The 15,879-nt window shown below is 30.9% G+C and overlaps 1 protein-coding gene across 1 annotated transcript in view; it reads right to left on the reverse strand.

Annotated features, from left to right (window-relative positions):
• Positions 1–3,028: 3,028 nt before the first annotated feature.
• Positions 3,029–15,879, reverse strand: part of LOC132098640 (fatty acyl-CoA reductase 1-like) — a 30,906-nt gene continuing 18,055 nt past the window's right edge. The window contains exons 3-12 of the mRNA XM_059504712.1: positions 12,661–12,836; positions 10,510–10,689; positions 9,372–9,549; positions 8,017–8,061; positions 7,006–7,124; positions 6,814–6,881; positions 5,403–5,574; positions 4,279–4,408; positions 4,068–4,195; positions 3,029–3,550 (exon numbers count right to left, since the gene is read on the reverse strand). Of these exons, the coding sequence (XP_059360695.1) occupies positions 3,388–3,550; positions 4,068–4,195; positions 4,279–4,408; positions 5,403–5,574; positions 6,814–6,881; positions 7,006–7,124; positions 8,017–8,061; positions 9,372–9,549; positions 10,510–10,689; positions 12,661–12,836 (1,359 nt within the window). The 3' untranslated portion in view covers positions 3,029–3,387. The remainder of the gene's footprint in view (positions 3,551–4,067; positions 4,196–4,278; positions 4,409–5,402; positions 5,575–6,813; positions 6,882–7,005; positions 7,125–8,016; positions 8,062–9,371; positions 9,550–10,509; positions 10,690–12,660; positions 12,837–15,879) is intronic.

Genomic DNA, 15,879 nt, shown 5'->3' on the forward strand with positions numbered 1-15,879 from the left:
CCCCTAATGGGAGTAGCCGAAAGAAAAAGAAGAAGAATGAATGAGAAGCAAAAAAAAAAAACGGCCTCTGGTCTCCTTTCCTACATACTGCCAAAGCGGAAGCATTATTTTATGCTATATAAAATAATAATAATAATAATAATAATAGTAATAATTTAGAAAATCATTGTAAATGAAGTTTTTGAAGTGTAGAATATTTTACAAGAATTTAAAAAAAAAAAGTTTATTTCAGTGTGTTGCTGTCTGTTTGTAATTATTCGTATTTTTTTTTCAGTTTTTGAAATTTGAAAACTATTGCCTAAACATTTGAAACATATATATATATATATATATATATATATATATATATATATATATATATATATATATATATAACGTATATGTACATAGTAGTTCCGGTAGAGCATTGCACTATCAAGCGCAAGGTTGAGGGTTCGATTCCCGGGGAACACATGATAGGTAAAAATTGATAGCCTGAAACTACTGTAAGCTGCATCGGATAAAGCGACTGCTAAATGCATAATATATATATATATATATATATATATATATATATATATATATATATATATACGTAGCTCAGAGCGTTGAAACTTTCCAGGCATGTTCATGGAAGCACTGATGCCATTTTTCTGTATTCTGGTGCCTTTTAATTAAACAATTGCTTTTGTACCCCAAAACTGATACCACAAGGTTTCTAAAAAATAAACAGCAGCAGCAAAAGTCTAAGTTATTTTGAACCAAAAAATGATGAACATTCAGTTAAATACTAGCTTGTTTAGTGAGAGTATGTGAGCACACAGACCCACCTGAGCAGCAGAGATGCTGAGATCCTTACTGTGTCGCAGGAGTGCAAAAGACGAGTACTGAAAACAGTTTACTTTATATGGACTCTGAACGAGTCAAGTGGAATGGATTTGACTGACGGCGCTCTGAAAAATGCCACAGATATCTGCGCTGAACTAGAGATGATAAAAGTGGATGGGTCCAGTATCATTGGTCTTAAAAAGTGGCTGGGTCTTGTCCTACAAATCACAAAATTTCAAGACCGATATTCTTACTTTCATTTCTGAAACTCAAAAATGTGTTTTTGTCATGTTTGTGTTGATATTGATTCATAGTATGGTGAAATGAAAGATGAAGACGACCAGGAACTTGGTCATTTTCAGTTTATTTTTAGTTTATTTTTTCGACAAGCACAGGATTTATCAAAGTACAGTTTTTCATTCAAGGACCTCGACCGTAACAACACATCATGGAGACAAATGTTGAGCAGAGGAAGGTCAAAACCCATGTCAGCCACACCTGTGGAAATCTTATGTAAAAAGTCTGTTACATTGGAAGAAGGAAACGTTTCAGTAGGGGACTTTTCTTTTTTAAAAAAATCATTGTACAGCAAACCCAATGCAGCTCAATCCCCTCATCTGTACAAACATCACAAATGCTTGAGACTCTAAAGATCAGGTTGGCAGTAGAAGCTTCATTTGAAAGCTCAGCTTGGCTGAAAACGAAGAGTTGCCATTGTTAAGACATAAGGTGTTTGTTTCTCAGAAAAATGGCTGTGTTTTTCATGTCTGGAATGCTCTAAGAGGAGATTTTAGTGTGCGTGTGCTTTCTCTACTGAGACTCATAACGTACAGGAGAAAGAACATCTCAAATCATCTAAAGTAATCGCTCCACTACTGCCAAACGAGCCGAGGAAGACGTGTGGTTACTGCTGAACAGGAATACTGTGTGCAAGATACAAAAGATGGACAACAGAAAGCAGACATGTCTTAGAAACGGTGGTCTAAAAATACAGTTTGGCAATAGACCACCAGGGGAGTGTAGAAAAATGTCCACTCATGAGATCCTCAAATAGTGTCGATTGATCGCAATGCTGTAAGACGTTTTATGAAGTTTGATATTCACCTGCTCGTGCAGTACTAGATTCATTAAACATTATAAATGCACTCGTTTTGGTTCATCTGACAAGCAAACATAAATAAAAGTGCGTCAGCAAGGTAAAAAGCAAACGCTAATAAGCTAGAAAAGTTTCTAGAAGGAAGAAGCACAGGTTGTGCTGCATAGAAGTCAGTGATTGAAAAGCTTTGTGAGGAACGGTTTCAGAGCACTTTAAACAGTGGTCAGTACACCTAAAACAACATTGAAATAGAGACTCCACGCTTTTTACTTCACTTTTCGGTTTTCTTCAAAAAAATATTGAATCACTCAATCTTTTCAATCAATTTCTGGAAATAGATGTTCTTAATCTTAACCAGCCGTTTGATTCACCCTCACAAATATACATTTGTACATTTTTGGTATGTATATCATCTGAAAATGAATATATTTAAATATCTAGAATATTTACAGACTGATGAAACGATCTTATGCCTGTCTCCAGACAGAAATATCCTCATGCACAAACAGAAACATTTACAAACATAAATGAGTGAAACATAAAACCAGTATGTCATAATTCAAAGAAATGTGGAAAAAAAAATGTCATTTTCTATTTGAATATTTTTAAATTGAATTATTAATCAATAAAAAAATGTAAAAAAATAATAATAAAAAACAATATATATATATATATATATATATAAATTGCAATAATTATATATATTATTTCAGATTAATTTCTAAATACAAATGTATTTAATATTTGAAATGTAATTATATAACAGTATTTATTTTTACAGTAATACTGTAAAAGCACTGTATTACAGTAATGAGAATTGACATTAGGAATAATTCTATGCATTAAAAATGCATTCAATTTGGTGGTAGAAGTGCTTAATAGTCATGAAAATGTTACAGTAAACACTTTCAGGAACGATTTTAGTTCATTAAAAATAGGATGCATTTTCTTTATGAATAGACAATTTTTCTCTTTTGATTTTGAGTGTTTCTGATTAAACTGGAGGATATACAGTTGAGCTAATGATGGCTTGGCAAAAAAATGTGTGTGATGTTATAAAAGCAGATCAGATCTGTTGCCGTTCACAGGCTTTTCCCTCCGAACGCAGCGAACTAAACAAGATTGCATGGTATCAGAACCATTAAAAGACAAACACACGCTCACAAAGAGAAGTCTGGAGTCGAGAAGGCTAAAATCCTCAGGAGACACAAAGGCAGTGTCTCTGGATTTTGGATGGCGATGAGAATGTAAAAGAGAAATATTGTAAAATGCATTGCATATATAATCATTGTTCATCATAGTCATTATAAAAAAGGACATCTTTAAAAACATGATATGGAGGAATGGAGTGCGATGAGCAGTTGGTAAGGAAAGCTGAAGTAACACCTGTGTGTGTGTGTGTGTGTTTTAGTGAGAACGGCTGAAGACGTCTCTGGAAGAGGAAGTGCTTGGAGGACAAGGACACACACTTCCTGTCGCTCCGGTCATTGGGTCAGAGTGCTGGAAGCCCTGAAGTAGGACAGGAACTTGAAGCACAAACTCACGACGAAGTACCAGATGTTCCTGGCCATCTGAGAGCGAGCGATGAAGACGCGCCAGATGAAGACCAGCAGCAGCGTGTTGAACGTGTATCGGATGTTTCTCAGCCTGTGAACAGGATCAATGATTCAGTGAAACACCCAACACTTAAACTCTATATATATATATATTTTTTTTTTTTTTTTCAATGATTCAAAAATAATAATTTATATTTTTTAAATTAATACAAAAATCATTTCTATTTTCAATACACTGTTTTATTCTCCGTTTTCTGTTTCTATAGATACATCTATAATATAACAATATATAATTTTTCTATTCCAAAACATGTTATTTTGTCTCATCTTCTAATTTCAAATGTTTCTATAAACATCTTTTGTTAATAATATTATGCAATATAATATATGATAGTAAGAATGCTTGTAATATGCAAGGACGTATTAAATAAATATATACAGTGTATTATAATTAATACAAATGTATAGATATTTCATTTATATATAATAAGCACTACCTTTCAAAAGTTTTGGTTAAGGAATGAACATGTTTAAATTCTGTTCCAGCTGTAGAGCAGCTCTAGAGAAGACTCAGTGGATTCAGTGTAAGTGTGTGTCAGGTGACGTACTTCCTCAGGTGCTGTCTGGCGGCCGGGATGTCAGACATGTCCTCGTTCAGAACGTACTTCTTGGTGCCGATACAGTAGTTCTCGATGTACTCGGGCCAGTTCAGCTGGCGGACGTCAAAGTTGAAGGTCTGAAAGATCACGAGGAAGAGTTCAGAGTTCACACGGTGTCAGTGTGTGTGTGTGTGTGTGTGTGTGTGTGTGTGGGGCGTACCCTCCTGTCCTCGGCGCTCAGCTGGTTCATCAGCATGTTCATGTTGTCTGAGTTCCACTCCCAGTCCTGACTGCTGAAGTACTGCAGCAGACCGATGGCTTTGTGCAGACGGTTGAAAATACGCATCATCCTGAACGAACACAGACATGAACACTCAATGACAATCACACTATCATTGATACATCTGTTCAGATAGATTTTATTTCAGTGATACAATATTTAATAAATTATGTCACCATAATATGTATTATGATTAAATCATATTAGAAATTCATATCAATAGTAATAAAATAATTAGTGGTATTTCTATTCATGTGTTAACAATACATGCATTTTTTATATCTATAATATAGCAAATAAAATAATAATGTATTAAACGACATAAATTAAAAATGTAAATAATCATAAATGTATATTAAGTGTAAATAATTATATTAATATATATTACCACAATATTTTTTCTTTTTTTTCATAGATATTTTAGTTTTATAATATATGTTAATTATTCATATTAAGAATCATAATATAACATGAAAGTATATTAAATTAATAATGTTATAAGAATATTTCTATTTATTTATTAATGTTTTTTAGTTTCTAATTTCTATAGATATTTCTGTTATTTCAATAATATAATATAATATTAAAATTGAACAAAACATGCAATTTTTCTAATGATTCGTTTTTTCATTTTTACTTCTATAATGCAAAAATATGTTATAATTTAAACGTTTGGGGCGAATACGATTTATTCACCAAGGATGCATTATCAAAAGGAATTCATAAATAAAATAAAAAAATCAATTTATCAAAGAATCCTGAAAAAAAAAAACTCTGTTTCCAACATTGATAATAATAATCATGTTTCTTGAGCAGTAAATCATCATATTATACTGATTTCTGAAGATCATGTGACACTGAAGACTGGAGGAACGATGCTGGAAAGACAGCGGAGCATCACAGAAATACATTACACTTTAATATATATATTCACAGAAAACAGATATATTATAATGCAGCCTTGATGAGAGATTTATACCCCCAAACATTCGAGTGAGTAGATGATATAATAACAGACAGGTGCTGTGTGATCAGAACAGTATACGGTCACTGTTTGTGCTCACTGAGGTTTCTGTCCGGACAGTCGCAGGATCAGGTCATAGAGGAGCGCAGGGAACTTGTGGCTCACGAGGGTCCAGTACTGGTTGATCAGGTAATTGGACGTGATGTTGGCGTTTGGCCGACGGAAAGCCTGCTCCAGAGGATTCCTCTTGAACGTGGACATCACGTGATGCTCTGGAAAGCAAACATTATTGTGTATAATACGACGACTAAACCACTGTTTACTGAATTGTGAGGAATACCGCGACCCACAATGCAATGCACTCGAACTCTGTGCAATGCATTGTGTCCAGTGTTCAAATAAGTTATGCAATTATAGTTTATTTTAGACATCAGTCTGGACACCTGAATTAAACAGAGACAATAATACTCTTAATCTAACATTTAGCATTGCATAATATTTCATATGCTTTTTCTGTAAAGAAAAAAAATAGTATTTACACTGTTTTTTATTTTGGTATTTTCAATGATCCAGAAGTTATGCAACCTGGAATTAAACATGCAACAGCATCAATAATACTGTTTCAAACATTTATTGCATACTATATTAAATGCTTTTCTAATTGGATTGTACAATATAAACAATATTCGAGTTGGAAATAAAAAAAAAGTTATTGGAGTTCATTCAGTTTTTCTACTTCAAAATGTAATGTGTTTCTTGCCACTTCTTTGAAATAAGTTGTGAATTTTAATAGCTATTTTTGCATCTACTGTTTCTAACATGCATACTATGTTAAAAGCTTTTTTTTATTATTTTTTATAAAAACTGTAAAATGTGTATGTTACAATACTATACAATTTCAGTCTTTCTACTTTTAAATTGCCTTGTTTAATTCAACAGGTAACTTTTTAATGTAATGTTTTTAATGTTTATTTTTTAATGTATTACAATAACACAATCAAATACAATACCAACCATAACGTGTGTTCAAACATTCATCATCGTACGATGCATAATATTAAAAAAATATATATACGTCTTCAAATGATTGAGAATTCAGTGAACAGAAAAATACCATTTCAGTTTTTCTACTTATTAAAAACGATTTATTTGTCAAATTTGTGAAAAATATGAATAAATGCTACAACACTGTAAATCCAACTGTATTTATTTATTTATTTATATGTATTTTCTATATTTATTCTCTCTCTCTACTAAATTCTGTCTTCTCTACTTTATTCTAATTTCTTCATACATTCTGTATTCAATTTTTAATCATGCACACACAAGTCCTGAACTCGTTGTTGTGTGTGTGTGTGTGTGTGTGTGTGTGTGTTGTTGCACTGTGAGTACATGTGTGTACATGTATGTAATACTGTATGCAACAAAGAGGCTCAAACCCATATTTTTCAGTGTTATATCCAGTATATAGTATGCAGTAGCCATATACTTTAGGAAAGCATGCTACGCACCGATCTCGCCCCAGTGGAAAGGGTTAATGCCTCCGGTGGTGCAGTTGTACACAAGCACAGTTTTCGGTCTGAAATAAAAATACACACATTTCCCACTTATGCAAATACATCACCAGAGGGTTTTTCATGCTATTATTCTCCGTTTAATCTCCCGCTGATCTAGCATAAGCAAATCAGCCAGGTGAAGCTGACCTGTGCACCGCGGTGTACCAGCCGGCCGCCAGCATCAGGTTTATCACCACGTCTACAGGAATCAGATCGGCCACCGCGTCATTACTGGCTCTCATGGTGCGCAGGATGCCCTTCCCAGCCTGCACCGGGACACACACAACACACACTGCTTTCAGAAGAGCCAAACGCAGCACATGCCTCGGTCTGCCTGTGAGCTTCAGGGAGGCTGAAACAGCTTCATGACCTCAGGAAATACAGACTAATTCAAAACGGTGGCAGATTGTTTTCATCACTTTGAATCTTGCCAGGTCAGAGAGTGATGCAAGGAGGTGAAAAATCATTTTTCTGGATGTTAAAACACCTTGTTGTTTATTCATTTCAGTGCAACTTAAAAGCCACCATGATTCTGATTTCATTTACAAATTAAAACGGCTATTTTAATCTTTAGCTCTGTTTAGTCCGTCCATCATAATTCAGCCTGACGTATAAAATAACGGTCAGAAAACCTTTTTTTAATTTATTAAACAGTTTATGGAAACCTCAATATAAAGATGCAAAAGCAAAACATATGAAAATAAAAATATGAAAGAAAATCTTAAAATAAAAGAGAATAAAATCCAAAAAGAGAGAAAATATTTGTAAAACATTTTTTTTATCATATTTGATCCATCAGGCTATTATGGCTCATTGGAGTCTGATATAGTGAGAATATACAGGGAAAAAAACATGCATTTAGCCGCAGATATTTATATGATGAAATTCTGATGCTTGTGAATTTATAAGATCTTTATAAAAGTGTAGCAGATACTTACATAAAATGATATAAATATCAGTCATACACAATTACACTAAAATACCTTTTACTTAATAAAAACATTAAACTATCAATCAGAGGACAGAATGCGTGGAGCATGGTGTGTGAGTTTTGATCATGTTGATCATCTAAAGGTCTTAGGAAGTCCTTCATGTCAGTTTTACAGACTTAAGATCCCTCGGAGGGGGTCAGGACTTCAGATCCGCACTAATACTTACAGCAATGAAAATACCACTCGGTCCATTAAAGTTGTCGATCCAACCCTGTAAAACACAGAAAGAGACAAAGCGGTTGCTAGGGTGCTCTGAACGGTTGCTAGGTGGTTGCTCACAAGTCAAGAGTCAAAACCAAACCAGAGTTATTTTAGTATCAATTAAATTCTATGATAGTTTTTGTTCATTTGAATAAAATCTTATATTCTCTTTTTTTAATATAATTGTAATTTTTTTTTATGTCTATATAATCTTTATTTAGTATTAGTTCTTTTAGTACTTCAAATTGAACTACACACAAATATACATCGAGTTAACCCAAATATTTGTATTATTATATTTTTAAATATACATCTATATAGTTTTTATTTAGTTTTCCATTTTATTTCATTTAGTTTTAGTTATTTTAGTATTTCAAATTAAACTAAATGAAAATGAGAAATGTTGAAAAGCTGAAATAAGATTAGGTTTTGTAACATTTTATTTTACTACAATTTAAGTTTATGTTATTTCAAATTGAGAAAATTATTTTTTAAATAATGTCTAGTTTTTATTATTTTATTTCAGTTTAAATTATTAGTACACCGAGTTAATCCAAATGTATATATTATTTATATACATGTCTATATAGTTTTTATTTAGTTCTTCAATTTATTTAGTTTAACTTTGCCATGGCATCTAGCTGAAATATTTTTTTTATAAAACGTTTGTCATTTTTTTAACATTTTTATTCCAGTTAATGATTATTTTATTTATTTTTGTACGTCAAGTTAACCCAAATATTTGTATTATTATATTTTTAAATATATATATATATATATATATATATATAGATAGATTTTTTTTTTTAGTTTTCCATTTTATTTTATTAAGTTTTAGTTAGTTATTTTATTAAGTTATTTTAGTATAGAAGTTTATTTCAAATAGAGAAAATCTTTTTTTTTTATTAAAATCTAGTTTTTATTATTTTATTTCAGTTTAGATTTTTAGTACACTGAGTTAACAAAATTTATTTTACATTTTTAAATATATGTCTATATAGTTTTTATTTAGTTTTTTCAGTTTATTTAGTTTTAGTTATTAAATATTTTTGTTTTATGTTATCGTGGCAGCTAGCTGAAATAAAGTTTATATATACAGTACATATACATTTTTATATATTATTTCAGTTTACGTTAATTTCAAGTAAAGATTTTTTTTTCAGTGCTTTTAATGAATGATAATAAACAACAACACCAATCGTCTCTATGATATTCTGCTATGTAGAAATGTCTAAGTTTATGCACTCATTCGTCCAGGTTTGAACCTAAATCCTCTGTGTTACCAGCCCAGATCTGTAACCATTAAGCCTCGTCACTCACGGGGAACGGCTCCTGCCAGCTGGCTCCCACGATGGACGGCCGTATGATGGCGATGTTGAGTCTGCTGCTCTCCTGCTGCACCACGCACTCGGCCAGCGCTTTGGTGTAGGTGTAAGTGTTCGGCCGGTCACCGATCAGACGGGGTGTGAGGTCACAGACCATACTGTCATCCATCCACCTACACACACACACACACACGATAAATCACTGCTCTGCTTCAGGGTCAGCACAGTGTGTCAGACAAAACATCCGGATGCTATCTGGAAAATCAGACATGCAATACCCAGTGGCATTGTCCCAGTGTTTTTTAAACTGGGATTCAAGGGAGAAAAGAAAACAATTAGTAAATTGAAATTATTAAATAATACATTTTTTATTAAAATTAACAAATGATTAAATAATAACATATATTCATATACTTAATATAGTTAGAAGAAAATGTAAATTAAGTAATACTTTCATTAAATTAATTAATAAAAAGAAAAAAAGATTATATACATTAAAAATATATTTAAATCAATAAATAACACTTCTAACAAGTACAGCACTATAGTGAATATAAAAAAGCCTAATCATTGAAATGAAAGTATTTTCCAAATATGTTTATATTAATAATATTTACGTTAATTTATTTAAAATTAATAATTAATTAAAAACATTTTTTTTTTTTAAGTATTTGGTCTTCATGCATCAAAATATAAACCTATATATATATATATATATATATATATATATATATACACACACACATTTTAGTTTTTTGTTTTTGTTTAACGATGTAATTCTTAGTTATTTTAGTACATGCACACAACCAAATTACTCAAACTTTAACTAAATAAATAATATTTAATATATATATATATAATAGAAAATATATATGTATAAACCAAAAATATCTTAGCATCTTAAGTATCATACTGATAATGCTAAAATAACACAGTTTTTTAGTTTTATTCTCTGCTTGCTTTTTTTGGGGGGGGGGGGGGGGGGTTTAAGATGTTTTTCAGCATACCATAATTCTGTTGAAAGATATGTCTGATATTGAACACACTGGTCTCTAAGCTAACATGAGCTCATATCTGTGGTTGATTCTGGAAGTGAGTTTGAGATGATGATGATGATGATATATCGCACTCACTCCAGAGAGTCGATGAGTTTCTTGGGCTCGACCGGAGGAGGGTAGATGACCTCGTCGATGTGTCTGCGGTTGCAGTTGGCGTAGGCGGTGGAGATGTGGATGAAGGCCTGCAGGTGATGCATCTGCTGCGCCAGAGAGAGGAGCTGCTGCGTGGAGATGACGTTCAGCTGCAGCGCATGCCTGCAGACACAGCACACAGCATAGAGACAGACACTAAAATAATACATTTATGTGAGCTGAAATCAAATAAGTGTTAAGAACGACAGACAGATGAATCACTGCACTGCTTCAGGGACAGGACAGCGTGTCAGACAAAACATCAGCGCACTGATGCAATATAACTCGTCAGAAAAAAAATGCTAATAAATATAAAAACAATAATTAATTGAAATAAGTCATGAAAAAAATGAAATAAAGAAAAGTTATTTAACATATAAATTGAATTAAATAAAAATAAAAAATATATTAAAATAAATTAATAAAAAAACATTAAGTGATTAAATAAAATACCTAAATGATAGATCTAATACCAGTCTAATAGAGGGTTATAGTTAGACGAAAAAAGTAATAAGGTCATGTAATAGAAACAAATGATACATTTTAATTATTAGGTGTAGAAAAGTTTTAAAAATGTGTTTAAAATAAAGAAAAGAATGAAAAAATTATTACAATACAGTACTGCTAAAGTATGCAAGGAAATTTGGCATAGACCCCAAATTTTTAAATTGTATTTTTAAATAAATAAACATTTGATTAAAATAAAGAACAAAAAAATTATTATGAAAAAATACAGAAATAATACACCTTATAGAACAGTATTATAATGAGCAGAAAAAAAAGCAGTAACAATGTAATATTTTCCAACTACAATACAGAGTCTATGACAGGGTTATTAGAATTAACTAAACTACGAATAAAAATGTGTTACTTAAAATAAAATAAATGTTAAATGAAATAAAATATAACATTTCTAATTTCTCTTTAGTTCACTAAAATTTCTTTAAACTTTAAAAAAATTCACCTTTACAGGCAATTTTTTTTTTAAAAGATTACAAAAACACAAAAAACTATTTCTACTTTAAATTATTAAAAGAATATATATTAATAAAAAAAACTCTGTATTTACAAAATATTTATAACAACTATAATAGTATATTAATGCTACATGTCCGTGATGCTGCTGGAGTGAGAGGACCGGTTCAAACGACTAATGCTCTTAATATTTTTCGTAGGAAAATGAAAAAAAATGCGTTATATAAATATGTTCTGACAGCGCATGTGTGTACGACATGGTTGACAGCGGTTAATACACAATTACCATTTTAGATCACAAACTGTAGCCTTCTTTATAGGTTTTATTTTCAACCTGAAAGCATAAATCTAGGCTATGTCATGACGTTTTCAAAGCACAGTGCAAAACTGACATGTATCCACTGACGCTCTTTAATCAGCAGCAGCGCTAAACCCGGAAGCGCGTATACTTACGTGCCGGCAACCCGCCAAAATAAAAGCCTGCTGATTTTAAGTTTGAATAGGATGACAACGCTTTAATTTCTTTATTTTTAAACGTTTTTATCCAAAGCGACTTAAAATTGGGGAATACATAAAGCGATTCTTCTTAAAGAGGCAAACAAAGAAAGTAGCAGTAAATATTAGCATTTTATTTTCAAGTTTACTATAAAATAAATGTATTTGTATTTAATACTAGGACTGCCTTTTATTTTTAATAATATTATCACACACACTATTATTTAGTTTATTTACTTTTATTTTATTTAAAAAAAAGTGGAATAATATTATAACTTTTATTAATTAATTTTTTATAGTTATATTTAATGGGTCAAGCTATATATCTCTTATGAGAACCAGGCTGAAAAAAAGTATGTGCACCCCTGGCTACCTCACTAAGGCTGCATTTGTTTGATCAAAAATACAGTAAAAAATTGTGAAATATTATTATAAATCAAAACAGCATTTTTAATTTCACTACATAGTAAACTGTAATTTATTTCTGTGATGCGCAGCTGTATTTTCAGCATCATTGCTACAGTCCTCAGTGTCACATGATCTTCAGAAATCATGATTTGATGCTCATGAAATATTTCTGATTACTGGTGTTGTGAATGTGGTTGTATGTTGAGTGTGACTCACTTCAGGGGCTCGTCGAAGCGGATGGTGGCGGCGCAGTGGAAGACGATGTGTATACAGGAAGTGAGTGTTTGTACATCCTCTGGACTTATGGCCAGGCCGGGCTGAGTGAGCTCGCTGCTGATGGGGACGATCTTCTGATGAAAGTCTGGATTATCCTCACGCACGCGGTCGAACAGCTGCGACACACACACACACACACACACGTCACTGATGCAGAACAACTACATCTGCACAAAACATGACAATTATCATATGTTCTCTGTCTAAAGTATTCAGAAATGAAGGCAGTATGTTACCGTTACACTCATTTAAATGAAATAAACACAGTGTTATTCAGAAACATATTGAGAATCACCATTGAGAATGAATAAATAAATAAACATTGCATGACTTCATGATTACAGACCTGTCGCTCTCACATCTGTGTCTATAGAGCAAGCACATGACAATAACATCAATTTATCCTTCATTACATTCTCTAAACTATTATTTACATTTCTGATAAGTTAAAATAAACACTGCGTTATTTGAAAACCTAAAGAGAGTCAACTATGAGAATAAAATAAGTTACAATAATAGGAATTCGGGTAGTAAATGTACTTAATTTATAATTGTCCATATATATATATATATATATATATATATATATATATATATATATATATATATATATATATATATATATAACCTAATAACGCACAGTCCTAAACACAGGCATCATTTTCATACATCTAATTTTTTTGATTTTGTGGAAAATTTGATCGGTACGTTTACACGAGAGACATTATGCAATTTTCTGTAAATGCACATGACAGATCTTATCGAATTATGTCACAGACGTCAGTGTTTATGTAATGGAGAAAACTGCAGACTGAAAAAATAAGATATATTCCTTGACTGTATCCACACATGCATTCAGCACGGCGTGTTTGACGCGGTACATGACAAATGCACTGTGATTTCTGCAATCTGATATCAAAAGAGGATTTGCAGAGACTGGCGTCCTCTCTGACACACGTGTGCTGACTTATGTTACCCACAATTCCTAGGGTCTGGAAGTGGCACATTCCTGCAGCCATAGCCAATCAGAATCATTTCTGGACGTAACATCTGACCCCTCGTGACCTTCAGAGGGACGCTGTGGACAGCTGTTGAGCCTCTCGGTCGAGTCACGCTTCTGAATGCATCGCTATCCAAAAGCAGATTAGCATTTCCAAAAGGAAAGAGTGATTGAAAGACATCCAAATAATAAGTTAAAGTTTGATGTGCAAATGAAACGGCTGAACTGCAAATATTAATCAAAATAGTTTCCTTTACAAATAAAAAAAACAAAAAAACAAAAAACAAAAAAACAAAAAAACAAAAAACAATGCATTAACATGAAAGTGTCATTTATTACTTTTCTAAATTATTCATACATTATGGTAGTTATATAAAACAATTAAATACTGTATTACTTGAAAACCTTGGAGAATCACTACTGAGAAAAAAAACTAAAACTAAATAATATGTTTGAGGTGTAAATGAAATGCCATAGCTGATTTAAAAGTTGACCCAAAAATATTAAATCAATTTCATTTACAAAATAAAATAAATGAAAACATTAAAAAAAAACATTTAATACATTTAAAATGACAAATTAAAAAAAAATAAGAAAAAAATCTGATAAATTTAATTTACAAATTAAAAACAACTAAAGCATGAAAAAATAAAATCAAAATAAATTTAATTTACAAATAAAAAAATAAAAAATAAATTATAAAATAACTTGTATTTAAAAAAAAATTATGAACAATACATTTTCATTTATGAATTATATAAATTTACAAAACAAATAAACCTAATTTTCAAACAAAAAAATGAAAAAATTTTGTTTAGAAAAAAAAACTGATAAAAAAGTCACAAATTTAAATGACAAATTAAAAAACAAAAAGAAAAATCTGATACATTTCATTTACAAATTAAAAATAAAACAAAATACAAGAATTATCAAATAACTTGCATTTACAAAAAAAAAAGATAACAGTAATGAAATTTAAATTATGAATTATATAAATTTACAAATTAAAAACAGAAACAAAAAGATAAATACATTTAATTTACAAAACAAAAAGCAAATGAGTAAATAAAACTAATTTAGAAATAATAAAAAAATTAAACCGAAACAATAATAAATATATATATATATATTATAAATAATCATTTATAGAGCACATAAATCTCATTTAGACATCATATGACAGAACCAGGTTAATAGTTAACAGAGCTGCTTTACAGTCATCAGTGTAAATGAAGAACACATTCATATGCAAATCATTTGAACCTTCCTGACGGACGACAGCTTCACAATCACGTCACAATCCAGTTCTTCCTGACTGTTTTTCCCAGGAATTGATGTGAATTTTCTGGGAGATCAAGGCGTGTTGTAAAGTCTGCTTGCGTGTGGAGGCACGGATGACTTTATTTGCTTTCTCAATGTGTTTGTTTGGACAAGATGTGGTCAAAAGCGTGAGATGTACACATTCACTCCTGTTTCAACGGAAGCACACTTTCTTGCACAATTACTGAGAAATTTACTAATGTCTGTTAGAACCGTTGATACAACAGTTATACTTTGCAAAGTAAACTATACATTTAAAAAAAAGTGAATGTATAGTTTAATAATTAAAAAGCATGATATGATATATGATACATATATTTAGTTAAAAAAATATTGAATTTTAACATTAAAAAAATCTTACATTTATTAATAAAATAAATTAAATATAAAAACAACAACAACAAATTATTAATCAAATAGATTTCATTTACAAATTAAAACAAATAAAACACAGTTTGGAAATTAAAATTGAAAAGTAAAACTGAAGGAAAAAATCTTAATGCTAATACTAATAAAATATTAAAGTAAAACTGAAACTATAAAATTAAAGCTAATTTAAAAAATGTACAACTTTAAAAGTATATAAATACTACAATACAACCAATAATATAATTGTTACTAATATAAGATTTCTTTTGCCAAATAAAGCATGAATATAAAAACTATAATAAAAATAAGTAATCATTTAGAGAGTACATAAACCCCATTCAGACACCATAACAACACATAACAACTTATTTGGCTAATGTCAAGCACAGCAATAAGCAACTCGTCTTTTACAACCAGAGGATTTTCAAATGCAAATTAATTTGCATGATCTGAATACACTTCAACATGCT

This window comes from Carassius carassius, chromosome 22 (assembly GCF_963082965.1).
Source record: "Carassius carassius chromosome 22, fCarCar2.1, whole genome shotgun sequence".
Lineage (NCBI taxonomy): Eukaryota > Metazoa > Chordata > Actinopteri > Cypriniformes > Cyprinidae > Carassius > Carassius carassius.